Genomic DNA, 25746 nt, shown 5'->3' with positions numbered 1-25746 from the left:
CAAGCGCAGCTTGTGCTTCTTCAGAATGGTAAACATCTCGGCTAAGTCGGACAAATGGTCTGCTTTACGTCGGCTCTTTACCACCATATCATCGATGTAAGCCTCCATTGTCCGGCCAAGCAAAGGAGCAAACATTTTGGTCACCATCCTCTGAAAGGTTGCCCCGGCGTTCTTCAAACCAAAAGGCATGACTCGGTAGCAGAAGAGTCCCCTTGGAGTCGTGAAAGAGGTGATCTCTCGGTCAGGCCCATGCATGGCGATCTGGTGATAGCCGCGGTACGCATCCAAGAAACTGAGCCTATTGTGTCCAGCCGTCAAGTCCACCAGCTGGTCAATGCGCGGCAAAGGGAAGCTGTCTTTGGGACAAGCTCGGTTGACTGTCTTGTAGTCGACACAAACTCGCCACTTCCCATTCTTCTTAGGCACCACTACTGTGTTAGAGATCCACCGGGGATAGTGCACTTCTTGGATTGCTCGTGCCTCAAGCAGGTTCTTGACCTCCTCGGCAACTACCTCGGCGTGATGCAGCGCCGATCTCCTTGTTCGCTGGATGACTGGCTTTGCTCCAGGGAAGACATTGAGGTGATGACAGATAAAACTTGGGTCGAGGCCAGGCATGTCGTAAGGCGACCATGCAAAGACTTCAATATTCGCCATCAAAAACTCAATCATCTCGGTCCTCTCTATGGCCATGAGACCTGAACCGAGCAAGAAAAACTTGTCCGGCTGCTCGGTATCAATCCGCACTTCAACCAATTTTTCAACAGCCTTGTCTTCGGCCTTGGTGCCCACATCATCCAAGACACCCTGGTCCTCCGGTCCCTCAATCATTTGAACGAATCCTTTGGCTGCCCGGCTTCCGTTGACCGCCACGAAGCACTGCTTGGACATGACCTGATCGCCCCAAATCTCCTCGATTGCCCCCATAGCCGAGGGGAATCTCATCACCTGGTGGTAGGTCGAAGCTACAGCTTGCATGGCGTGAAGCCATCCCCTTCCAAGGATAAGGTTGTACGTTGAAGGCACTTGTAGCACCCAAAACTCAACTTGCTTGACCACGGATCCCGCTTTGACCGGCAGGATAATCTTTCCCAAAGGCCACTCTGGCTGCGAGTTGAATCCAACCAGTGGCGAAGTTGCCGGAGCCAAGTCTGTCTCTCGGAGTTTAAGCTGCTTGAACGCATCATAGTACATGATCTCGACCGAGCTTCCCTGATCGATCAGGATCCGCTTAACATCAAAGTCCTTGACGCGTAGTGTTACGACTAAGGCATCGTTGTGCGGCGTCTGGATACGCTCTAGATCCCTTGAGGTGAAACTAATCACGTCTTTTTCTTCTGTCTTCCCCCTTTTGATGGCAGGCTGTACCGACAAAACTTCCCGCATATGCTCTGCCTTTTTGATCATGCCCCGGAGTTCACAAACACACTCCGGTTCCACGATGCCGTGGATGACATTAATAACTCCTTGTGGAGGTGCATCTCGGTCATCCTGTCCCCTGGGATCGACCGGAGCTTGATTCGGCTTTACTCCACCATCAATGTAAAGGTCTAGGTGCCCGGCCGCGACCAGCTCTTCTAAGTGTTGCCTCAAAGGCAAGCAGTCCTTAGTTCGGTGGCCTCTCTCTCGGTGGAACGTGCAACGATACCGCGGATTATAGCCCTTTTGTCCATCACCCAACTTAGCAGGAAACCGGACATACTCCTCGTCTCGGATTTCACTAAGTATGCGATAGATTGGAATCTTGAAGACCGTGGTTATGCCAGTCCTTGCCTTCATCCTTCTGTTCGTGTCCGCTACATCATCTCGGGGGTAGTCATCCCGGTCATTACGACGTCCTCTACCCCGGTTCTTACGATTCGAACCACGGTCCGATTCCTCTGCTCGGTCACCTGAGCGACTAGATTCTTGCCCAACTGCATGCACTTTGCCTGCTGTCTTCTTGTCTGCTGCTACCGGAGTGGCCTTCACGGTAGAGGCTGACGCGTCATCCTCTACTCGGATGAGCTCATTAATGCGCTGCATGAGCTGGCCCATGGAGGTCGGCTGGTGCATGGTAAGCGAGTCCCGCAGTCTATGTCCGACCGGGAGACCACGCTTGTACTGTGTGATTGCAAGGTTGACCGGGCAGTCCAAGATCTCGTTGAAGGTTTCCCAGTACCTTGAGTTGTATACCTTCAGTGTATCGCACGGTTCCATCTTGATACTTAGCAAGTGATCGACTTCCTTTGGTGTCTTTGTGTTGGTTTTGAAGCGCGTAACAAACGCCTCGGCCAACTGATGCCACCTCTGTATGCTCCCTTCCGGTAACCGCTCGAACCACTTTAAGCCCAGCTCGCCCAAACTTGACGGGAAGATTAGGCACATAAGTCCGTCATTCCGCCTATGTCCGGCCATAACTTGCCGGAAGTGACTCATATGCATGTAAGGATCGGTTTTCCCGTCGTAAAGTGTGAACTTAGGCTGGTGGAAGCCTGCCGGAAGCGGTGTTGTTTCTATATCCAGGGAAAATGGGGTGGCGCTCAGCCTGGCCAAGTCCGTATCTTCAAAGAGCGGCACTGCTTGGCGGGGTGGAGGCATTCCGACCTCCTCACTGGCGTGTACCCCATAAGATAACCGCTGGAGCGCCGGTATTCTCTGTGCTTCGCGCCGGCGGGCCCGCTCCTTTAAGACTTCCCGTAAATCCTCTGACTGAGCAGAGTACGAGTACCTCGACGTCGTCTCCGGACGTGAGGGTTTGTAGGTGCTGTCTTGCGCGCTAGACTTCCCTGCACCCACGTCGGAATCACCAACCTGGTAACTTCTGGTAATGGATATTGACTGAGTACGTCGCTGACTCTGACCGCCTGAACGGCGGGATGGGGTGCGCTCACTGTGGTCTCCCACTCCAACTACACCCTTCCCTTTGACATGCCGCTTGAGATCTTCCATCTCCGCCGCCATTCGCCGGATGACAGTATCTTGATCCCTCAACTTGCTTTCCAGTCGCTTGGCGTGCGAGTCTCTCCTCCGCCGGTGACCGTCTGGACTCCGTGAATGTCCATGACTTCGTCCGCACTTGTCCCGTGCGTCTCCTGACTGTCCGCCAGTGGGCGTTCCCAAGTCAGCCATTGGATGGACGGCAGGAGGTCCCTCTCTCCTTCGGGTATACTCCGGGGTGGCTCCGTCGATGGCGGACAACGGAAACTCGTCGTTGTTCGCCATGGACGGCGATCAGACGAACCTGGAAGACAAGGTTTTGTCTGAAAAGCTTCCCACAGACGGCGCCAATTGTACGGGGAGCAAATATTCCGGCAAGCCCGTATTCCTTTCTTCCGAGCTCCGTCGATGTCCGATCACCTGCGAGCAAGTAATGGTGAGCTACCCGGCGGTGTGTGGCCGGAAAAATCCTCCGACGGTCAAGTTAGCACACACCTTAGGATGGATAGAGAGAAGGGAGAGAGTGTTTGAGTGTAAGAAGTCCTTACAGAGATGTTCGTGTGTCGCGTATGGGGGGCGCAGACATGCATATATACCTTCTGCGCCCCATATCCACTCCTAGCCATCTCTTGACACGTGGCTCTGCTATCCCATCTGTCAGCACAAATCTTGCTGAACATCACCTAATCTCAACTGCCTGTCATCACAGCTGGAGCTCGGCAGCCGAGCTGCCCTATGCGTTGCTGCGCCGTGCCGTGCTTCATACCCAGGCGCTTCCCTGACAAACTCCAAGGGGAGACCGGGCTAGGCGGCATCTCGGCAAAGCCTAGCCCGAAGCACCCCGTGGTCAGCTTTCACGTCGGTCAAACGGTAACCTCGGCCGACCGTGCCATTCCGGGCGCCGGTCGCTCGGCTTGTCTGGCTTCGGCTAATCTCGGACCGAGCATCCTGGTCCGACCGAGCTCTGCCTTACCGAGCTGCTTCTTTACGGTCTGGGGCGGGACGCACTCGGACCAAGTTCTGCCCGACCCAAGTTCTGGCAGCCCTTCTCTGGGCGAACGGTCGATTATCTCGGCCCAATGCACTGCTGGGCTCTCAACCTGCTCGGTCGATACCTCGGCCCAACTCCAGATCATAAATCACCCTCTCAATATATATTTGGGAAGTTAGTTAAAAGTTAATTTGTTAGTTTTATTTATTTATTTTTTTGTGTGTAAAAAATGTGAGAGGTGATGTGACTCAAAATGTGTTAAAAGTTAAAAACTAGCTTCCTAAATTGCCCTATATTATTAATTAATCAATCTCTCTCTCTGTCTCTTATATATATATATATATATATATATATTTATTTATTTATTTAAATGCTACTGATATTTTTGTAAATAACTTGAATTTGTTATTATGTTCATAGCCAGCACAAAATATCTCGATTAAGCTGTAAACTAGCCGAAAAAAATACTAGCTACTGGGAAAGAATAAAGAATAAAGAAAAAGGAATAAGAAGAAACAAGTAATGAGAAAAAGAGGGGGAATATAAAAAGTGAAACGTAATAAAAAAATAAAAAAATAAGGGTAAATTATGATTACATTTTCTGATATTTGCTTAAAATATGAATCGTCTCTGTGGTTTTGAAATTACAACATACCTTTTAAGTCTTTAATTCATAACAAATGATTCATTTTATCAATAAATTATCAAGTTAATTAATAATTTTTAATAATGTCAGAAATATATTTTAATTAATAATCTAAGTAATTTTATTATTGTATAAAAGATTAATTAGAAATTTATTTTTTCATTTAATTTTATTAAATAATTTTTTTTAAAGGTGATAATTTCGTATTTTAAATAAATCACGGGAGGTGTACTTGTAATTTATCCAAAAAAAAATTATGAAATGATAAAAGTACAAACAAGTTATATAAAATTGTTGGGGAAATTACAAATATACTTTTTGAAATTATTTAAAATATAGGTTATCCTTGTAATTTAAAAAATTACAAATTTTCCTTTGTCAAAATTTTTATTTAATAGAACTAATAGGAAAATAAAATTATTTATTTTTTTACTATATAATAATAATATTATATAAACTATTAATTAAAATATATTTATGATATCATTAAAAATAGTTAATTAACTTTATAATTGATTAATAATAATGATAATTTATTATACAATTAAAAATTTAAAGGGATGGAATATAATTTTTAGAATTACAAGAGATATATCTATTTTATGCAAATATCAAAAGGTATATTTATAATGCCTCGTTTGGAGATAGACTATTTTAGCAACTTTTTAACTAAAATATAAGATAAAAAAATTAATATATTTTATATGATTTTTTGACTTTAAAAATATACAACAACAAAAAATAGAGAGAAAAAAAATCTTTAACCTTTTTATATAAATTATTAACATTTTGACATTTTTAATTTTTAAATTAAAATTGAATATTGTCAAAGAGACCTAAAAATTAAAATTGAATATTGTCAAAGAGACCTAAATTGTTTTGTAATTATATTGACCTGTTTGGTAAAACTTAAAAATAGTTTATTTTAATTTTTGACTTAATTTAGGCTTGGTTTGGGAAGTAGGTTGGCTTTTTGGCTTTTTTGGCTATTTTAGTTTGGGCTAAAAAGCTTGGTTTGGGAAGGGCTTTTTGGCTTTTTGACTTTTTTTGTGAGAGAAGAATGTAATGATTATATGTTGGATGTGATGTTTTGTTTGTTATGGCTAAAATAGCCTATTTTGTTTTTTGTGGCTAAAATAGCCAAAAAAGCCTGAAAACCATCTTGCCAAACAGAGGCTTAACCTATTTGGTACAACTAATTGATCAAATTATAACTTTAAAAAAGCTATTTTCAGAAGTTGCTCCGAGTATGCTTATGGACTTATAGCTTAAGCGCTAGGGGTGCAACTCGGGCGGGCTCAACCCGAGCAACCCGAGCCCAGCCCGAGTTTTTTTAGGGCTTGGGCAACTATATCTTATAATCTGGACAGGCCTGGGCAGATTTTTGATGCTCGAATTGTAATTCGGGCTGGGCTTGGACAGAACCAATGGCTAACCCAAACAACCCGAACCCGAATTAAATTTAATATATTATATAAATTATATAATATATATAATTTAATAAATTATATAATATATATAAATTAAGTACAAGCATTAGTGTTAATTTTTATTTTTATTTATTTATTTGATTAGTCTTCCACCGTACATTAGCATCTTTTATCTCTACCTTATATTAAATCTAAAGAAACCCTATCTATCTACCTTATCTCTCTGTCACAACAGACTCATTTGATTTTTTCTTCAACTTTGAAGAACTTTGAAGAACGGCGGAGGCGAAACCCTATCTTGCGTTGCAACCTCTCTTTCTTTTCCTTCTCAATACAGAAGAAGAAGAAGTTCACAGGTATTTCGTATTCGATTTCTCAGAGTATCCACTTGAAATTGCTCTTTATGCTCTCCGTTTTGTTAGTGTATGAATATCTGTATCTTAGGGTTTTCTTTTAAAAGCTAAATATTTTCATAAACACGAGCAATGGAGGTAGTTGGTGTATCAGATTCTAGTAGTATGTATATTATATTGGCTTAATTCTGCAAATGTCACATTGATTGATGTAGCTGTTTTTGAGTAAAGAAATTTGTAGTGTGCTTCGTTTGACTGAATGTATCTGTAGTTGACATGGTTCTTTGGAAGTTTATAATCTGTACTCTGGTGCTAGATTTGAATTAGCTCCACAAACCTTGTCCCAGCTATTTTGGTTCAGTTGCAAAGTTGGCTGTTTTAGCCAAACTAGGACTTTAAATGCGATTTAGAGTGAATTGGAAATCTGAATTTGCATTTGTGGGTTTTCAAATAGCACCTCCCAGTTATTTCAAATCCACAGATTGGGGGTTTCAAAACAAATCTACCTACAGGTTTCTAGACTCGGGCAATTCGGGCTAACCGGAGTTCAAAATACAAAGCTTGGTCCGGGTTTGGGCAGCAATGCTCGGGTTCATGGTCGGGCTTGGGCGGGCTTGGGCAATGCCAAATACAATTCGGGCCGGGCCTGGGCAAACCCCCAACCCGACCGAGTTGCACCCCTATTAAGCGCGCAGCTGTTCATGGCTCATGAAATGACTAAAATGCCCCTTCAAAATTTCAACAATTACAGAATTGCGACTATATAAACCCTCTTGTTGCCCTACCCTCCTCACACTCTTCTCATTTTCTCTCTTGGCGACACTGAAGACGATCCCCCACAGCAGCAGATCGAACTCCTCCACATCTCCAACACAGCTGATCGAACTCCTTCCGTGCTTGTTTCCGTTGATCTGCACCAAAAAGGTAAGAGTTCTTGCCTTTTTGTTTGTGATATATATATATACATGTATACACACATCGTGTTAGGGTTTACAGACAGAGACCAGATCACACTCCATTCCTCTCTTCGCTTTCTTCTTCTTCTCCGATTTGCATAATCTTCTGCTCAATTTTCAGTGTTCTTGTTAAATTTTTGCTTAAAATCACTATCACTTTGGGTTCAGTTATTTGATTTTTTTTTTTTAATTATATATATATATATATATTTAAAGATTGGCCCAATCAGTTTAAATGTTGACAAAAACTTTGGGTTTTTGGAGATTGGGAATGGGATGAATCAATTGGTGTACATTAGGTTCAGCTAATGAAGTTGATGTGATAATTGAACTTAAGATTGATAGTTTGCATATATTGTGTCAATTCATTTAATTAGCAATAGTGTGATCTAGTGGGTTAATTAATAATTATTAATATAAAAGTATTGATATGTTCCCCAGCCCATGTTTATGATCATTTAAGGTAAAGATTAACATATATGAAAATAGTATTGATGAGTTTGATGAGTTCAAATGTAACTATTGTTGTGAAGTTTGATGAATTTGTTACTATTGTTGTGAAGTTTGTCCAACCTTCACTATTTTTATTACTATTTTTACTATTGAGTTTGCTTTATGGTAAAGATTAACATATCTGAAAATAGTATTGTTAGTATTGAGTTTGCTTCATGAAGTTTGTTACTATTTTTTTTATAGATTGTTAATCTGTGATACAATGCTGAAAAGACTATTAGGATCAACTCATTACTAAAACTGCTTGATTAGGGAATTTTCATGTTGCGATGATGAGAGCATGTAGCTTCAAAATTATGTTCGCCAATTTGTTTGAATTCTGTTTCCTGGAGTTCGTAAAGAATAAACCCACAATTTGGCCATACTGATGGGTATCTTTTTGTAATTGTCTGGGCACTGTTCACATTCTCAAAGTTTTGTATCTCTTTCCTGATTAAAGGCACCCAAACAAAATGTTTTTCTTTTGCTTTTTACCTCTTTTATTATTTTATGCTTCATTGTGGTTGTGTCCCCAAGTCAGTTGCTATTAGTTTAAACATTGAAGATTTATTAGTTTTAACATGGATAGTTCATTGGCATTCAGAAATACATTCAAGATTTATTGTCCATTTGGTTTTGTATGTTAGATCAGAGGGAAGACAATTGATCATCTCTTTACTACTTGATTTTGTGAGCTATGGTCCCTTTATTTTTTTGCCCGCTTTACACTCCCCTCCAAGAAACCATGATGAATTGGGACCAGCATTTAGGGAAGTGAATTAGTTCATTGAATTAACAGAGACTAGTATTAGGTGTTGGGAGGTTGCCAAGGGGTGTATATGTTAATGGAGGAGATGTTTTGGAGTTGCAACCTTGCTGCTTGTTGGTGAATATCTGGAGAGGGGGAGATAGCGAGTTTTTGGCCGTCATCATTTTTATTTCTTAGTCATCATTTTCGGAATTTCCATGTTAGAAGGAATATTGAAAATATACTATTGAAAACCTTTTTCATCAAAGAAACAGGTTACCAGAAAAAACTCATCATGACAGGGTTTCTTTTAAGTTAACCACACTATAATTTTTAAGTTTTTTGTTGTGCAAATTATACCTCAAATAACATTATGCGTAGAAATAAACAATCCAAACAAGAAGAACAACTACAAGAAACTGATAAATATTATGAAGAATTTAGAAGTAAAAGGATTGTAATCTTCATTCGTATTGGAACTTACCTAATTACTAAAAGTCATAGTTAAATCAATCAAAAAGCATGCCAGATGAATAAATGCATTCATCTACAAATGAAAGGGAAGATTTTAATAGATTTTAATCAAATAGATGGCTGGTATATCAATGAGCAGATTATGACTTCAATTGATTTTAATCAAACCTTCCAATAGATTTTAATCAACAAGAAGATTATGGCTTCCTAAAACCTTAACTAGATGAGCCATACCATAGATGGCTGGTATATCAATGAACAACTGATGGGTATTGAAGCTGCATGTGTGGTAAAAATAGCAACTCATAAACTAGCAAGATAGGTTGAATTGAATGCCAAAAACATAAATGAAAGGGAAAATGAGAGCATTAAAATAAAGAGTCCATCCACCAAAAAGATGAATAAATGCATTCATCTACAACCCATGGAATTATAAAACTACATGAAATCAAGAAAGTAGACCTGACAGCTACAAGTAGGATCTAGAGAAGAATGAAACTACACCTGCCAACATCTGGCAGATCTTTGAGGTATTACATGAAAAATAATAATAAAAAAGAAAAAATGACTACTTTTTAGAAATTTATTAGCAAGCATGCTCCAATTAAACATAATGATAAAGATTTAGAACTTCTACCAAACATAATGATAAGTTGATAAGTTGAGTAATCTGATAGATTTATCTGGAAATGGTGATAGTTTTACCTGGGAAGCATCAAATGTATGTGGAACTTGGGTTTAAAATAGTATTTGATCCTCTAATTTATCCCTACACAACAAATCTTTCAAACTTTATCTTAGATCTGGGATTGGACATGGATTTCAGGTCTCAGTTTGAGCTAGCAAGGCCTACTTCAACATACTTAGAGCTCACAGCTTCTCTGCCTTTCATATTTGTTGGGAGTGAAGAGAAGCTAATGGAGATAAATATGTTTGGTTTGCTTAGCAAATAGCATCAACAATTTTCTCAAGACTATTCAAAGATGGAATGTAGATTTGGTTGTATTGTTCAGCTACTGCCAAATTTAGGAGATGTTTGTTATAGCTTTTTGTTTTTTGAAAGAAAAAAAATTAAAATCATAAAAACTTGTTTGATAGAAGTATTGTTTTCGTGTTCCTATATGAATTGTTGAGGCTGTGCCTCAAAATTTTGTTTTTTTATTGTTACCTATAGAAGGGAAAAAGTTTTGATGATTTTTTTGGCAATTATCCATTTTAATGTTCTCTACTTGTTTATCTATTTTATTTTATTTACTAATTTTGCTCTCATCACAGACCTATCCAATTTGATCAAATAGCATTCAGGTTATAAAGTATAAATCGGAAGAGTAAACGCTATGTATGAACCATGTATATCTTATAATTAAAAAATAATAATAATAATAATAATTTTTTAAGTCATAATTGAAAAAAAAGAAAAAAAAATATCATAATTAAATGCAATATGAGGTATAATTAAAGAAATTATGAGTAAGGGCTAGGCTTCTCTTGTGAACTCAATATTAAAAAAAAATGACATTTTTATTGCAATGACATTTTTTTATTTCTTATTAAAATAAAAAAATAAAATAAAAATTGAGGTAACGGAAAAATGTACTAAATTAGGTACTATATCAACTTCCATTAATGAAATAATTTTTTCAAAATTTAAAGTGAAGAAAATGATAAAATTACAATTTTTATGTTCATAAGGGCAAAAGTGACAATTACACAGCAAAAAGCTATTTTACAGCTTATTTATTAAATATTACTTTGCTGCTTAAATCTATAATCTCACAGCTGCACCGAACAGGTTACCAGCTTATATTCACAGCTGTAAGTTATAATCTGTTAAACTATAATCTATAATCACTTTCCCACAGCTTTACCAAACGGGGCAAATGTATTGATTCTTACGGTTTTAGTGTTCTCATCAAACCCTGTTTACAGGTTTCGACCCAAATCATCAACGACGTGTTTGGGCTTTGATCTAAGACTACAAAACCCTGTTTGCAGGTTTCGACCCAAACCATCAGCGGCGTGTTTGGGCTTTGATCTAAGACTACAAAACCCTAGTGGAAAGGGGATAAGAGGGTTTGGAGAGAGAGAGAGAGAGAGAGAGAGAGAGATGGCGGAGGAAGTTGTACTGGGCTTCCTCGAGAAGAATGATGAGATCTCAGACTCAGGTGAGTTTGCTTCCGAACGTGGAATTGATCATCAAGAACTCACCAACATCATCAAGAGCCTTCATGGTTTCAGATTTGTCGATGCTCAGGTCCACATTTCTATCTAATATGTATATATATGCATATCTATTGCAATTGTGTTGAGTTGATCAAAATCTCATATGTAATTGATTGCGCATGAACCTTTTTAACAATTGTGCGAAAAATAATGATACTGTAACAAATTTTTTAGTTGATTTAAATATGCATAATTGATTACATTTTATTGATGGAATAGATAGATTTTAAACTTGAGCTGTTATTGTGCTAAATTTAGATGTTCTAATTGGCCAAGCTCTAAAAGTTGAATGCCCAAATTTTAGCTCAAAAAATCATTTCATTTTTTGTTTGGATGCCGGTTAAATATGTTGGTGAATAGTTTGCGTGGTTGCATTCTTATATATATATCAAGAGAAGGCAAATGATTGATGAATTCGTTTGGGGACTAGACGGTTTAGCCAAAAAATCAAAAAGTTATTAAAAAAGTTAAAAAGCCAACAACCCATATCAAAAAGTCAAAGATTCTCTTTTCTCTCTACTTTTTGCACATCTTTTCGTAAAAAGCCAAAAAATCATCCCAAACATATTAGTTTTTTTTAGCTCATATTTTAGCCAAATAGTCAAAAAGTTACTAAATTAGCCTGTTCCCAAATGAGGCCTGATTGTTTTGGAAGACTGGAAGGAATTAGGCACACACTCTCTCTGCCAATTTTTGCTTTTGTTTCAACTGTTTTTCCTTAAATGGTTGTATGTAGGATGTCCCGGATGATTGGGTTGGAAACACATTTGTTTTTTGCGCATGGAAAGTGGGACATAGTACCCTTTCATGCTCCGTAACTTGCTTTATCTTTATACTTCTGAATTAATTTATGTGAATATCAAAGTGTAGAAAGGAGAAATTCAACATTGTTGCCTGCATTGTTTTTGCGAGGCTTCCATGCCTAAAAGATAAAGAGCAAATATGTATATATACAGGTCTTTTATGTCTCGTGTTTATCTCTGAATTTCTTTGAGGTTCATTTTTATTGGGATTAATTAGAAAACAAGTTCAGCGTGTTTATTCTGCGTATTATCCTATCTCTTATGATAATAATTCATGACAGGATACTGATTTCAGATTGCATGGTAATACTGCATTAGTATAATAGAATGACAAAGAGACATCTTTATTGGGTCATATCACGTCATCAAGGTTTTAAAAAGCGGCCGTAACCATTACGTAATGCGGTTACGTAACGGTTTTGGTGTTTACCGCTACCCGTTACGACCGCTTTTGCAGTGTGATTGAGATTCACAGGTGTGTCGGCCGTAGCGGCTGCCATAGCGGTCGTAACGGTGCTGTAACAACCGTGATGGCCTGTTACACACCGTTACGTAACAGTTTCAAACTGTTTCTTTCGAAAAAAAACACAAAAAAAAGCAAAAAATGGAGGAAAAGGGATAGAGAGAAGAGGGAAGATAAAGAGAGAAAATGGAGGAGCAAGAAATAGAGAGAGTGAAGAGGGAAGATGAAGAACATGTTATTGATTTGTTAAAGTTGTAAGACCTATGCTATTCTATTCAACTGCTATCACTCAACCATTTTGTTTGTGTGTGTCTATCTATATATTGTCTGAAAATAATAATAATAAGTGTGGTCATTATCTATTTGGCTTGGTTAAAATATGTATATATATATGTATATATTTAGGTTCTTATTTATTCTCTTACTTTTATCATTGTTTATCTTATATATAATAGTTATTGATTGATTTTTTGTATAATATAAAGTTATTAATTATTAAAATAAAATATAAAAAACTCAGTTTATAGTGATTTAAAAATATGAAATATATTGGATCATACTTAAAAATTTACAAAAATTGATCAATATGTACCGGTAAGTTTTTTTCAAATTGTGCGAAAAATAAAAAAATTCATGGCTCCGGTTACCGCAACTGTTACGCTAAGGCCTTTACACAGCGCCACCGCAACCGGGCCACTGCCACCGTTACGGCGACCGCAACCGCTTTTCAGAACCTTGCACGTCATATAATTGTAGATATTATTTCTGTAGATTACATATGCTTCATGCTAATTGTGCAGGACATTAAGAGGGAGAGATGGGTACTTACTGAGGAAGGAAGAACATATGCTGCTGCTGGATCACCTGAAGTACAAGTTTTCTTGGCCATACCACCAGAGGGTATTTCACCGGAAGAATTGCAGGTTATGCATCTGTATATTAGGTTACATGCAGTTAGATATTGTAGTCTAATACAAGAAGTAATAATGGGATTTTTCATGTAGGAACAACCATGAGCTATTCTGTAATTCCATTTTATTTTCAATTTTCATACTTTGGATGTAGGGAGTGCTGCATTGGTTTGATATAGAATGCAGTCCTTGGGAGTTGAAAATTCTTGCATTGACTGTAACATTCATTTGACTTGTTTGAAAAACATCTGCTTCCAATTGCTTGCAAACAAACGCAACCGAGAGACTAGTGTAGATATGAGCTTTTTTGTTAAATATTTATTTGGTTTTCTAATTGAAATTTGATTTATGCTCCTAGAAGATTTATTTATGATCAACAGTTAGCTTATCCAAAGATGTATTGTTGAAGTTGATCTTTGTGCATGCAGAGGAAAATGGACCCAGCGGTTTTCAAAATAGGTCGCTCACAAGCGATAAAGAATCAATGGTTGGAGATGGGAAAGCAATTAGTCACCAAAAAGGTAAACATCAAGAAAAATTTTAGATTACATAGATCTGGAAGAGCTACTTATGTTCTATTAAGATTTCTTAAATTTTGAGATTTTAAAGGGTGTTGATATCCTCGATTCGACGAATCTTGTCTTTCGTCTTTTGCGTGTTGAAACTCACTTTCTTGGTGTGAAAAGTGAGCTTGAACTGACTTGGAAGTCCGATGAGTTTGCACGACAGTTAAGGTTTACCTTGCCTTGAGAGCTGGGGCAATGTTTTAAAAGGCGCGCGCCTAAGCGTGAGGCGCAGCCTTGCGCTTCAAACAGGTCGAGGCAAGGCGCAATACACGAGGCGTCGGCTTTATTGGTTTTACCTATTTTTCTACTCCAACTGTTGATTAAGTGTTTTTTTTTTGTGGGCATACCCACAGTGATTCAAAACTTTTCAATATAAAATGACCAAACGTGATCAAAAGATAGCAGAAAGTGATAAATATTGAATGTTATGCTTTATCTTTTGTTGGATATTATATTCTAGGTTTTAGAAGAGGCAAGGCGCAATACACGAGGCGTCGGCTTTATTGGTTTTACCTATTTTTCTACTCCAACTGTTGATTAAGTGTTTTTTTTTGTGGGCATACCCACAGTGATTCAAAACTTTTCAATATAAAATGACCAAACGTGATCAAAAGAGAGCAGAAAGTGATAAATATTGAATGTTATGCTTTATCTTTTGTTGGATATTATATTCTAGGTTTTAGAAGATTGAATGTTATGTTTAAAGATTATCGGAAATGGTTATGATTTTTTAAATTATATATATATACATATATTTATTATGTTGAAAAGTTTGCCTATTTTATAATTTTGCTTTTCTTCTACTACTCGCGCCTCGCCTCACACCTCGCGCCTCGCCTCGCACCTCGCGCTTAGGCTATAGGAGATCTTATCACCTCGGTGCGCCTAGAGCCTTTTAAAACACTGAGCTGGGGAACGTGGTTGGTGTCGTGTCTTGGTCTGATTGTTCAGCAGAGCGATCAAGATTGAAATGATTTTACTCTTAAACCTGCTCTTCTTAGGAATAATATGCTGCATGTAAATGTTAAGTGAGGATTTAACACCCTATCTACTGGATCACCTAAAATTCAGTCAAAGATCATGGACTCTGAAAAATTTGTTTAGCAGAAGTCATGTGAATGAAGCGTATATACATCTCTATTGTTTTTCTTTGTTCATGTAATTTTTTCAGTTGACTGTAAAATTTGCCCATTATTTTGATTGGTTCTTGGATTCAAAATCTGAGTTAGGTTTCACTTGATCACCAACTGCTTTGTTATAGGTTGTGAACATATAGTTTTGTTAGCTCCATTTCAGGTGTCTAGTTTTCTTTTGTGAGAGTTGGTTCTCTTAAATTCATCTGCGCAGTCAATTACATGATGGTGCATATAGAAAAGTACATATGGTTGGCATTGATGTGTTTTTCCACTTATACGTCATGTTTATTGTACCAATACATTACTCATCAATTTTCTAATGCTGGTCAATTGTTGTAGGTTCAAAATGTGCAAGATAACGTTAAAGATATGCTTACACGGGTACAAAATGGAGAGGTAAATATATCTTAAACTGATTTTTTCATCATTTCATATTATTAGTTACCACTTTCTTCAACTGTGAGTTTCAGGACTGAAAGTTCCAACATTCCTTTCCTTGAAATAACTTAAATTGATATTATTACTTGCGTTAATATTATTTATTTCACATGAATATCTTCTAATTTTATTATTACCTGATACACAAGAATCATCCAGAGTCAATGACAAACTGCTGATAATATAAAGTTGTGTTCATTGTTTGATATTAGGTACTCATCTTGTTTCTAAAAACAAGAACCATATTTCTATAGTAGAATAATTATGCAAGAATGGGTTATAATAAATTACTGGTGTATATTTGAGAACTATCTTATAGCATTTTTATATCTAGTGCTTTATACCCAAGATTCCTGTAATTGTTCACTACTGAACTTATTTCACTCAAAAAGAAAAAGAAAAAATAAAAACCTAAACTTTACGTATGATGAGCATCGCCAAACAACTTAAGCTACTTTGATAAGGTATTTCTTCCTGCTTTATCTACTTTGTGTATACTTGTTTCCCTCATGTTTATCATAAATTGTTGTGATTCCACAGGTCATTGACCCAAAAGAAATTGATGCTCTTAAACGGCGAAAGCTCATTGCTCCACAGTAATTACTTTCCAGTTTTTCAATTTTTTTATTTATTTCTGCTTGCTTGTAATTTTTGTTTCAGTTGAAAACTTTTCCAGAAAGAATTAGACATTCTTTCTGCTGGGGTCGTTACTTGTGAAACTAGAGAAAATTGTCTTTTGTTAATTCTGCTTCTGACATGTCTCATATTCTGTTTATTGTTGATAATTCTTTATCTACTTTTCTTCCTAGGATGTGGAAGGGCTACTCGGCAAGGAAAGGTCCTAACTATGCTCCAAAAAGGAAAAAATTTGCCACCGATTTGACTCGAGATAATCTGCAAAGGTAATCCAGATATCAATGGATATTTCTTGGAGACATGTATTATGCATGCAATGATTAAACATTTGGGTTTAATGACATGCTTTTTGAGTGATTTAAGACAATGCTTATTTTATGTGTCATTATGAATTAAAGATATGATTCTGTTTGTCTTTCCTCCAACCACTCACAACGCCACTTATTGGGGTATTGACTTGTTCAACCCTTTTTATGTTCATCTGTAAGCCAAAGCTGTTTGAATTGTAGAATCTTGAACTGGTAGTCATTCTCTATATGTATGTTTTATAGCATTAAGGAAAGCGAATCCAAAGGTTTTTTCTCACTGAGGAGGTCTCTTCCTGCACAATAATTAATTTCAATTATCAGCTCTTTAAGGTGCTTCCGGTTGTTAATGAATGAACTATTCTTGATGTTGGTCTGTTAAACATGCATGCCCCTAGCTGATGTTTGAATACTTTTAATGGTTATGGCTACTTATATGCCCTCTGTGCCCTTGGAAGTTTTGGTGTTAGCTTGGGTGTTCGTGCGTAAGATTATCTACACCATTGGATGTGTATCCTCTTGGTGTATTCCACTGAAGAAGAGTAGAGCTTAGGTGTTTACTTATCTGCTACATCTGAGATGTCTGTTGCTTATATATTAATTTACCATGATTGTCATTTACAGTTTGTCAAGCTGACATTTGTTTCTCTCTCTCTCTCTCTCTCTCTCTCCCTCTCTCTCTCTCTCAAAGGGGTGATTGGAAGGATATGGAATTCAAGGAATATAACTTCAGTGCTAAAGGTCAGCCTATTGAAGGTGGCCATCTCCATGCATTGCTCAAGGCAAGGATATGATTTTCCTTTTCTTTATTCCCCCCTCCGTCTAGCTAATTTCTTTCCCAGTTTGTTTTTTTACTTAGTCTACTCAAAATAAATGTATGCGTAAAAGGCAAGAGAGGAAATTGTTTTACGGTTGAACTGCATAATTAAAGAACACAAGGAATTTTGTAGTTTTGAAAACAAATTGAGATATTTGCTACTCAATTCGAAAACCATTCTGAATTTTTTGGAGTTATCTTCATGGATCCTTCTCCAGTTGATTCTATTCAAAGGCATATCCTCAATTAAGACTGAGGAAAAAAAAAAAATTGGAATTTGCATTTGAGAGTTTAATTTGGCGATGTTTGTTAAGACTTTGTTATGTGCAGACATTTAATGTTTGCCTTTGATCTTGTAATATAATGGTCGAGGCCTTTTCAGCCGCAGATTTATGCATGTTACAACATGCATTTAAAAGTATCAATTACCTTTTATAACACACGAGTATTTACTACTACTACTACTAATAATAATAATAATAAATAATAATAATTCACATATGAGTATATTCAATGAAGGTTTTGAAAATTTAATAAATATTGCCAATGATGCGAAAGCATGAAATGGTGCACCGTTTTTTCTACCCCCAACTCAAGTCACCTGCACTAAGACTGTCAGGTGCCGCTTAATTAGCTAATGTTTATTTGAGAACTGCAAAGAGTTGTCAAGGCTGCCACTCAGTGAATGTTTGTTCATTGGCAGTATGTCTAAAGGCTATAAGCTATAGGTGAATTTTACCAACAGATAGCTGAATGGCTTAGATAGATTACAAGAGTTGCATCTTTTGCATGACAACAGTTAAGATAATAGTTCATGAATAGAAAAAATAATAGCAAAGACAATAGTGACGAAAGTCTTGGTCAGGAACTCTGTCACCTTTTTGTTGGTCAGTAATCACTGTGAAACTTAGGTTGTTTATTAATGAATGGTTGTCGCATATCTTCATAAGATTACCGTTTGTAAAAATCTCTTCATTTCAGGTACGACAACAATTCAAGATGATTTTTCTTCAGATGGGGTAAGACCTGATCATGGTTCTGTCATAAACATGTCTGAATGCATGTGTCTATGAAGTTGTGAAGGTAGAAAGTTTGCACCATTGCCTCCTTAGATACCTTTTCATTCTCATATATTTGCTTTAATTTTGGTACACGAGTCCTTACATTTCTATAGCTGACACTTGACAACATATACCAATTCATCTATTAATTTAGAGTCTTCACAATATTAACACTTGTGATGTCATACACCCTATTATTTTATTGGGGAAATATCAGTTCAGCCTGTAAGACCAAAAAGATATTTGCGCCAAACACAGTCAAGACTTGCCCCCATAAAGATTTGCATCAATTTGTAAAATCTGTGCCCCATTTGCCAATGCAGTCTAGGGTACAAAGCTAAGAAGCATGGACACTTCTAAAGAGCTGGTGTGTCCGTGTCCGTGTCCGTGTCCGACACTTTCCAGACATGTGTCCGATGCTCATCCAAACGTGTCCTATTTTTTTAAAATGAATTTATACTCGGACACTCTTTGGACACTTGGAGGACACATGTGTTCATTGCTTAAACAAACGTGTCTATAGATTAGACAACACAAAACTAATTATAAGTTTAAATAAAATAACTTAGAATATGATGATAAAGAAAAATAATGTCAATTTATAGAAATTAGTGTTATATTGCATTTATTTATTGTTTTAGAATGATATATTCATATATATGACACATAATAAATTTATAGAATTATATATTATGTGTGTCCCCCCCACATGTCGTGTGATGCATTTTTTAAAAATTGCCGTGTCATGTGTCCGTGTCCGTGCTTCGTAGGTACAAAGTGTGTGGGGTTATGGTGTATATATGTGTGTTGCTTAATGAAGTGCATAACTCCACACAGATTGTGTACTGTCTAGTATTCGTTGTCTATATCTCACCAAAAGTTGACAATTTAGAGCATAACAAGAATTAAAGTATCTTTAAACCAAGAGTTATGAATAAAGATGGTGAGGTTAAAAGGTATGCATGGGAAGCTATGGTCGACAAATCCTACCATCACTATGTGTTTGTGCATGTCTATTTATGCATCACTATGTTTTGGGGGTTAATGTTCTTTTCAATTGGTCACTTAATGGATGCAGATTTGAGGAGATGCCCACGAACAATTTTGTTGAAAGCAGGTAACTTATCTTTCCCCTCCCAAACACACATTAATGTGTATAATTGGTTTTTTTTTTTTCTTTTTTTCCAGGTAACTGATCTTGCCCTTTATATGATAGTTCATTGGAGCTACTGATAACAGATAAGAAGTTATTTTAGCTTTAACCTAGATAGTTTTGAAGTTAGTGTATCTGAAGGCTAGGGCATAGCACATTTCAATGGAATATTTTGCTTCTACATGAAAGGGGTTACAACTCACAACAAATGCTGGGTGCTTTGCCCAAATAATCCTGGATGATTGATGACAATAAGATGTGGTTGTCAATAATTTCTCATCGTCAATACAGTGAAAACTTATATAATATTGACTCCATTGTAGTTATGCCTTATGTATTGGTAATTTTCCAAACAATGAGGTGCCTCTAAACACCTCCCCATTTGTTGATGTTAAGAACAGAAAATGGTTTGCTGAATGGGATACACTGGAGATCCCATGATCTTCTCTCTTCTTTTTTATATATTATTATTATTATTTATTTTATTTTAAATAGAGCCTTTGTTTAGATAGATTACAATTTCATTATATATGTTTTTGTCATTGGGGTTTGAATGCTTACAACTCACGGTATTGTTGCAGGAAACTGCATTCAGTCTTAATGTTAATTCTGCATTCATTGTTGTTTGGCTTTGCAGCTTCTGGAATTTTGATGCACTGTTCCAGCCACAACAACATCCTGCCCGTGATTCTCATGATACATTCTTCCTGCAAGGTTTGGTTGACTTCAGTTCAACGTCAGTGTCTCCAATTGGTAGATTCTTTCTGATGCTTTTTTGGTGATTATATTTATAGTTCCTCCCACGACGAAGTTTCTTCCTGAAGATTATGTTGAGCGGGTGAAGCGTGTTCATGAGTTTGGTGGCTATGGGTCCAGGGGGTATAAGCTCTTTTCTTCCCTAATATTTTATCTGAGTGTGTGAGATGAAATATAATAGTTTATCTCAGTGTGTGAGATGAAATCTATTTTCCTGTAGTTATGAATATGATTGGAAAAGGGAGGAGGCAAACAAAAACCTTCTGCGAACTCATACAACTGCTGTTTCCTCAAGGATGCTTTACCGGCTTGCACAGGTTTATCTGCATTATGTTGTTTAATAACTATAAATGTATGCTTTTCATTTTCAATTCGTATGCTTTATCTGCATTATGTTGTAGAGCTGCACATTCTGTTATTACATAATACCTACTCTTGCGGGTTGATGATGGTAATAACTTGCAATTTTTACCATTCAAGAGAGAGAGCTTCTCCAGTGATATTACAATAATTAAGTATTTGATGGGGATCTATGGCATGTTGAGTAGCAGATGACATGAATGGCAAGTTTAGGTTAGCTGAACTCTTGAGGGGTTTAATCACTTCTTGTGGAAAATGATACGATGTTTTTATTGGTTTAGCTCTTTATAAATAGTAAATGCGCAAAAAGGATGGTTATCTGTTCTGTTCGCCCATGGCCTTTTTTCAAGGAAGTTTTGAACAATAAAATTTTGATGAATTATGCTCTGTGAAGTATGATGTGCATGTTGGCAGATAACGGAAGTCTAAATGTGTATGAATCCTTTTCCTTCACATGTTTGCTAGTTCTTATGGCTATGGGTTTTGTTTTACCCAACATAGTATCAATTTGGGAGCTTCTCTTCTTCTTTTTACTTTTCTTCTCTTTTTGAGGTTTTTGTAAATTACTGTCATTTCTTAATATTAATTGAGGGACTGTTATTCCCAGGAAGGTTTTGCTCCCAAAAAGTACTTTTCTATAGATCGTGTATTCAGAAATGAAGCTGTGGATCGAACTCACCTTGCAGAGTTTCACCAGATAGAAGGTATGAGACAATGAATGTTGCTTCCCAAAAAAAGTGTAAGAATGAACGTAAAAGTATGTGCCGTTGAAATACTGGAGGTGCAATCCATTCATATTGCTGTCTTTTCGGCATCAAACCGGGGTATTAGCATGGCTTACATGTGTTCAGCCTAAAATTGACATCACGTCAGTGCACACTAACCTAGAGTCCTAAATTTCTAAAAAGCACAGACACTTTTAAGAAAGTAATGTGTTGTGACATTGGACATCGACACAACAAATGACATGACACTTGTTGTACACTTCCAACACTTGCACACATATGAAACACATTACAAGTTTAATAAAGTAACTTGGAATCCAATGAGAAAACTAAAATAAGGTAAATTTACATGTATTCTACTCCTTTAAACTTTAAAATTACTATATTAGACTTAAATATTTATATATAAGCGTATAATAATGATTTATCTTTATATATGATAGATAATAAATATATAAAATTATATGTTTTGCATGTGTACCCCACGTGTCATGTCTTACATTTTAAAAAATAAAAATTGTGTGGGTATGTTGGAGTAAGCCCCTCTTAGCGAAATTTGGTGGGGCTGTGTAACATTGTCAACAAAACTTAATTTTATTAGATTCTCAAGATGGTTGATTTTCTTCAGGTGCCAAACCTTACCTTACCCAATTGATGAAAGGAGTGAACAATAAATATATTTTGCTAGTTCTTAATGTGGAGAGACCCAGTTGCATCAATTGAACTGATGGCAAGCAAAAAGGACAAGGCTAGATCACCCTTCCGAATTGCACTGTCATGTCCCATTTCACTTCTATGAATCCATAGTCTTTGTGGGCCATTTGTAAAAATATGATGCTATGAAACAAATGGAGAAGTTTGGCAGTAGTGACATTTCATGACCTAAAACTGAATAAGCATCACTGGTTACTTCACTTTCCTTAAGTGGCACCCAACAAGTAGTGGATTTCTATTTCAAAATGCTATATGATTTTTTTCCCAATTATTTTTAATGCTACATGATATGGATGAATTACTGAACTTCCATTGAATGGCAAAGGCGCCGTAGTTGATTTTATATGGTTTCTGCTAAACCTTTTACCTGTCTGGATTTCTGTTTTGATTTCAGGGCTCGTATGTGATCGAGGACTTACTCTTGGCGACTTAATTGGAGTTTTCAATGACTTTTTTTCTCGTCTTGGTAATATTTACTCTCGCTTGAACTTTTGATCATGTTCTCTTTTAGTGATGAATGGATTACACTAAACTTCCTATATTTGGAAGTCCCAGTAAATGAAGCTTACCAATTTTGTAGTGCATAAACTATTTAATACCAATATACATTTATTTTGCATAGAAAATTAAATAATAATCGACATCATGATTTTGGAGAAGATATGAAACAAGCATACTGACGAATCAGACTTCCCTTCTTACTACACTTGTGTTCAGGTATGTCCAAGCTGAAATTCAAGCCTGCTTACAATCCATACACTGAACCCAGCATGGAAATTTTTGGGTAATCAATTGTTATTGATCTGATGGGGCTGTTGCATGTGATGTAGCCAATAATACTATTTTTTTTATTTAATTGTATCTCTGCAACTAGATTAATTCTCCTCCAATTGCTCAGTTATCACGAAGGCCTAAAGAAATGGGTGGAAATTGGAAATTCTGGCATGTTTAGACCTGAGATGCTGCTTCCGATGGGACTCCCAGAAGATGTTCGGGTTATTGCATGGGGCCTTTCCCTAGAAAGGTAAGGAAATTATTATGGGAAAATTATCAAATAAGTCAGACAGTTTTTTCATGAAATTTCCATCGAGTCCTATTTATACTAATGTGGAGAGGACTGATTCCTATGTTGATTGGATTTAATGAAATTTTAATGAGAAAAGTATAACTTGTTGGGTTGGTTGTTCTCGTTCTTGTTCATGAATCTTTTTAGAAATGATGAATCCAATTGTTCTGAATCATGTTGACGAATTTAATATTTGTTTGAATAAATGCAATGACAAAAATTGCAAAGTAAATCTGCACTGCTGGAGTATATTCTCTGAAAATATTGATAATTTCTTTTATTCTGTGGATCAGACCAACCATGATATTGTATGGGATTGATAACATACGGGATCTCTTTGGTCACAAGGTACATATACATATACATTCACTTAGTACGAATAAGCAGCTCTCTTTTGTTTAAATTGGGTGGCATTTTAATGATCATTATTATTGGTCCTTGCAGGTGGATCTTAGTCTCATCAAGAAAAACCCTCTATGTCGAATTGGAATAGAGTAGAATGGGGTGGTGTTTTTCCCTCATATTTATATCAAAGTTTTCCTTTTTAATAGTTGCCCCCCCTCTTTGGGAATTAATTGCAAATTGATCCCTTTTTGAAAGTGGTTAACGACAAGAAAACCCCAATTTTAGTTTTTGTTTTATTTTGTAGCAAATGCCAGGCAATGTTCCAGCTTAGATTGTAATATTTGATAAGTCTTCAATTCTGGGCACAGCGCGTTAGTCTCACCAGTTTTGTGAACGAATTTCAATGTGTTGCCTGCATGTGCATTCAATCTTTGGCTATTTCTCAAATGTTCATATATATGTGAGTCGACTATTGTGTGGTAAGTGGTGAGTCATATAACAATATAAGTCTCTATTCATCGGGAAGCCAGATAAGAAAGCCCAAGGCAGACTAGCAAATTTTGTGGAATTTGTAGTTACATTTTAGATGGGCTAGGCCATAACTTGATCAAAATTGATAATCCAAAAGGAGTTAATATTTTGGACTGAAATTTCATTTTGAAATCACTTCTCAACTGGTCAAGTTATCAGGGAGTTCAGTTTTAATATTAGAAGGTATCATTTTACTAGGTGTTTATGACTAATGTGATTCAATTTTGAAGTGAACCAATAAATTTGTTTTCATAAGATTTTAGAGATAAACTGAACAGTGAAGCCTTTGGAATTGAACTAAAATCAGACTACAAAGAAATAGTCTAGCTCTTATTCAGTTTTATGATTTTAAATTAAAAAATGTGTATTATATATAGATTATTCAGTTCAACCAAAAATAATTCAGAAGCATACTACAAATTCAGCTCTATCTATGTAGACTCAAATTCAGAAGCATACTACAAATTTTTATGAACATTTTTCAATTTAGTTTCTGTATGAACACATACTTTTACCAACAACAAAAAAAAGAAGTATCAAATGAATAGAATAAATAATACCTTGTTCAGAGCTGAATGAAATTGAGTTTTGAAGAAGCCAATGGAAAGACAACGGGATGGATCCAGGCTACCCATCAAACCGACCTGACCCGCATTTGGACAGTCCAGCAACATAGGAAGACGCATGAGGGCGCTGTTGTTTTTTCAAAATTTCAGGTGCAGATCGAGTGGAAAATACGCCATGATTCGCATGGACCTGATCTACCCGTTGTATAATATATATATTTTTATTTTTTGGACGGAGCTCCTCTCCAGTAACTACGGGGAGCTGTTTGGCTCTTGTGAGCCTTGATTTGAGCTCATGTCGATAATTCAAACGTTTTATGTGTAGAATTCGTCAAATATATTTTTTATGTAAAAAATTACATTGATCAGATATTAATAATCATTTGATTATATCATATTTTCAAAATAGTTTTTAAAATAAATTGTGACAGAAATATGATATGATTAAATTGTTATTGATATTTGATCAATGTGATTTTTTATAAAAATAACATATTTGACGTATTTTACACATTAAATAATTTAAATTATCGATATGAGTTCAAATCAAAACCCATGGATGCCGAACAACTCCCTCCAGTTATTGGAGAAGAGTTGGGTTCTTATTTTTTATTGTTTTGCACGTCCACAAAACCGGAGGTGTGCCCCTAAACCACGTAATTTGACGGATATTTTCGAACTCCTCATCAGATATACGTTCTTAGGCCAACTACACTGCTCTTGGCATATGTTAACTTCCATTTGTTGTCCATCATGATTGCCAAGTCCATTTTATGCCATAAATTTTGTGATTATTATATGAAAAAAAATATTAATACAAAATGTATATATAAATTTTTTGACAAAAATGATGTAATTGTGGCAATTTTGAAAATATAAATAACCTTGATGAATTTTTTATTTTAAAATTACAAAATTGATGTGTTATAAAATTGTGTATTTGATTTGGGTAATGCTATATATGTAAGTTAAGATATTTGTAATGTTGTTTATCATAAATGTAATAATAAAATCCTATTCCGTCATAACTTTAAAAAAAAAAAAATTATAACGAAACGTGACATGAGTCATACGTAAAGATCTTTTGGATCACCACTAAAATAATGCCATAATAAATATCATAATATGTTATCACCAAAAATTATAAACGTCGCAACTGGAA

At 36.4% G+C, this 25746-nt stretch overlaps 1 protein-coding gene across 6 annotated transcripts; it reads left to right on the top strand.

Moving 5' to 3' along the window:
- The first annotated feature begins 6107 nt into the window (after positions 1 to 6107).
- On the top strand, positions 6108 to 23934 carry LOC114285742 (phenylalanine--tRNA ligase alpha subunit, cytoplasmic). 6 transcript variants are annotated; one of them, XM_082904508.1, is made up of 20 exons: positions 6212 to 6342; positions 7168 to 7263; positions 11005 to 11263; positions 13299 to 13421; positions 13838 to 13930; positions 15451 to 15507; positions 16090 to 16145; positions 16359 to 16451; positions 17182 to 17272; positions 18289 to 18326; positions 19447 to 19485; positions 20159 to 20235; positions 20316 to 20400; positions 20498 to 20594; positions 21245 to 21341; positions 22471 to 22542; positions 22794 to 22860; positions 22975 to 23100; positions 23436 to 23490; positions 23587 to 23934. In XM_082904508.1, the coding sequence occupies exons 3-20, from the start codon at positions 11117 to 11119 to the stop codon at positions 23638 to 23640; spliced, it is 1467 nt and encodes a 488-aa protein (XP_082760634.1). In that variant the 5' UTR covers positions 6212 to 6342; positions 7168 to 7263; positions 11005 to 11116; the 3' UTR covers positions 23641 to 23934. The 6 variants fall into 6 exon arrangements, with proteins under 6 accessions (XP_082760616.1, XP_082760625.1, XP_082760639.1 ...); XM_082904495.1 differs by having other exon boundaries at positions 6218 to 6342; positions 10939 to 11263; XM_082904490.1 differs by lacking the exon at positions 7168 to 7263 and having other exon boundaries at positions 6108 to 6342; positions 10939 to 11263.
- The last annotated feature ends 1812 nt before the right edge of the window (positions 23935 to 25746 follow it).

This window comes from Camellia sinensis, chromosome 2 (assembly GCF_055761805.1).
Source record: "Camellia sinensis isolate YWXY chromosome 2, ASM5576180v1, whole genome shotgun sequence".
Classification (NCBI taxonomy): domain Eukaryota; kingdom Viridiplantae; phylum Streptophyta; class Magnoliopsida; order Ericales; family Theaceae; genus Camellia; species Camellia sinensis.
The sequence above is the reverse complement of the archived record's forward strand: the minus strand, read 5'-3'. Positions and strand labels throughout refer to the sequence as shown.

What these genes read in the sequence shown, in the direction of transcription:
- LOC114285742 (XM_082904490.1), top strand. Translation starts at nt 11,117, where the DNA reads ATGGCGGAGGAAGTTGTACTGGGCTTCCTCGAGAAGAATGATGAGATC. An exon ending in AGCAATTAGTCACCAAAAAG is followed by an intron (nt 13,931 to 15,450) that starts GTAAACATCAAG and finishes CAATTGTTGTAG; the next exon opens with GTTCAAAATGTGCAAGATAA. An exon ending in CGAAAGCTCATTGCTCCACA is followed by an intron (nt 16,146 to 16,358) that starts GTAATTACTTTC and finishes TTTTCTTCCTAG; the next exon opens with GATGTGGAAGGGCTACTCGG.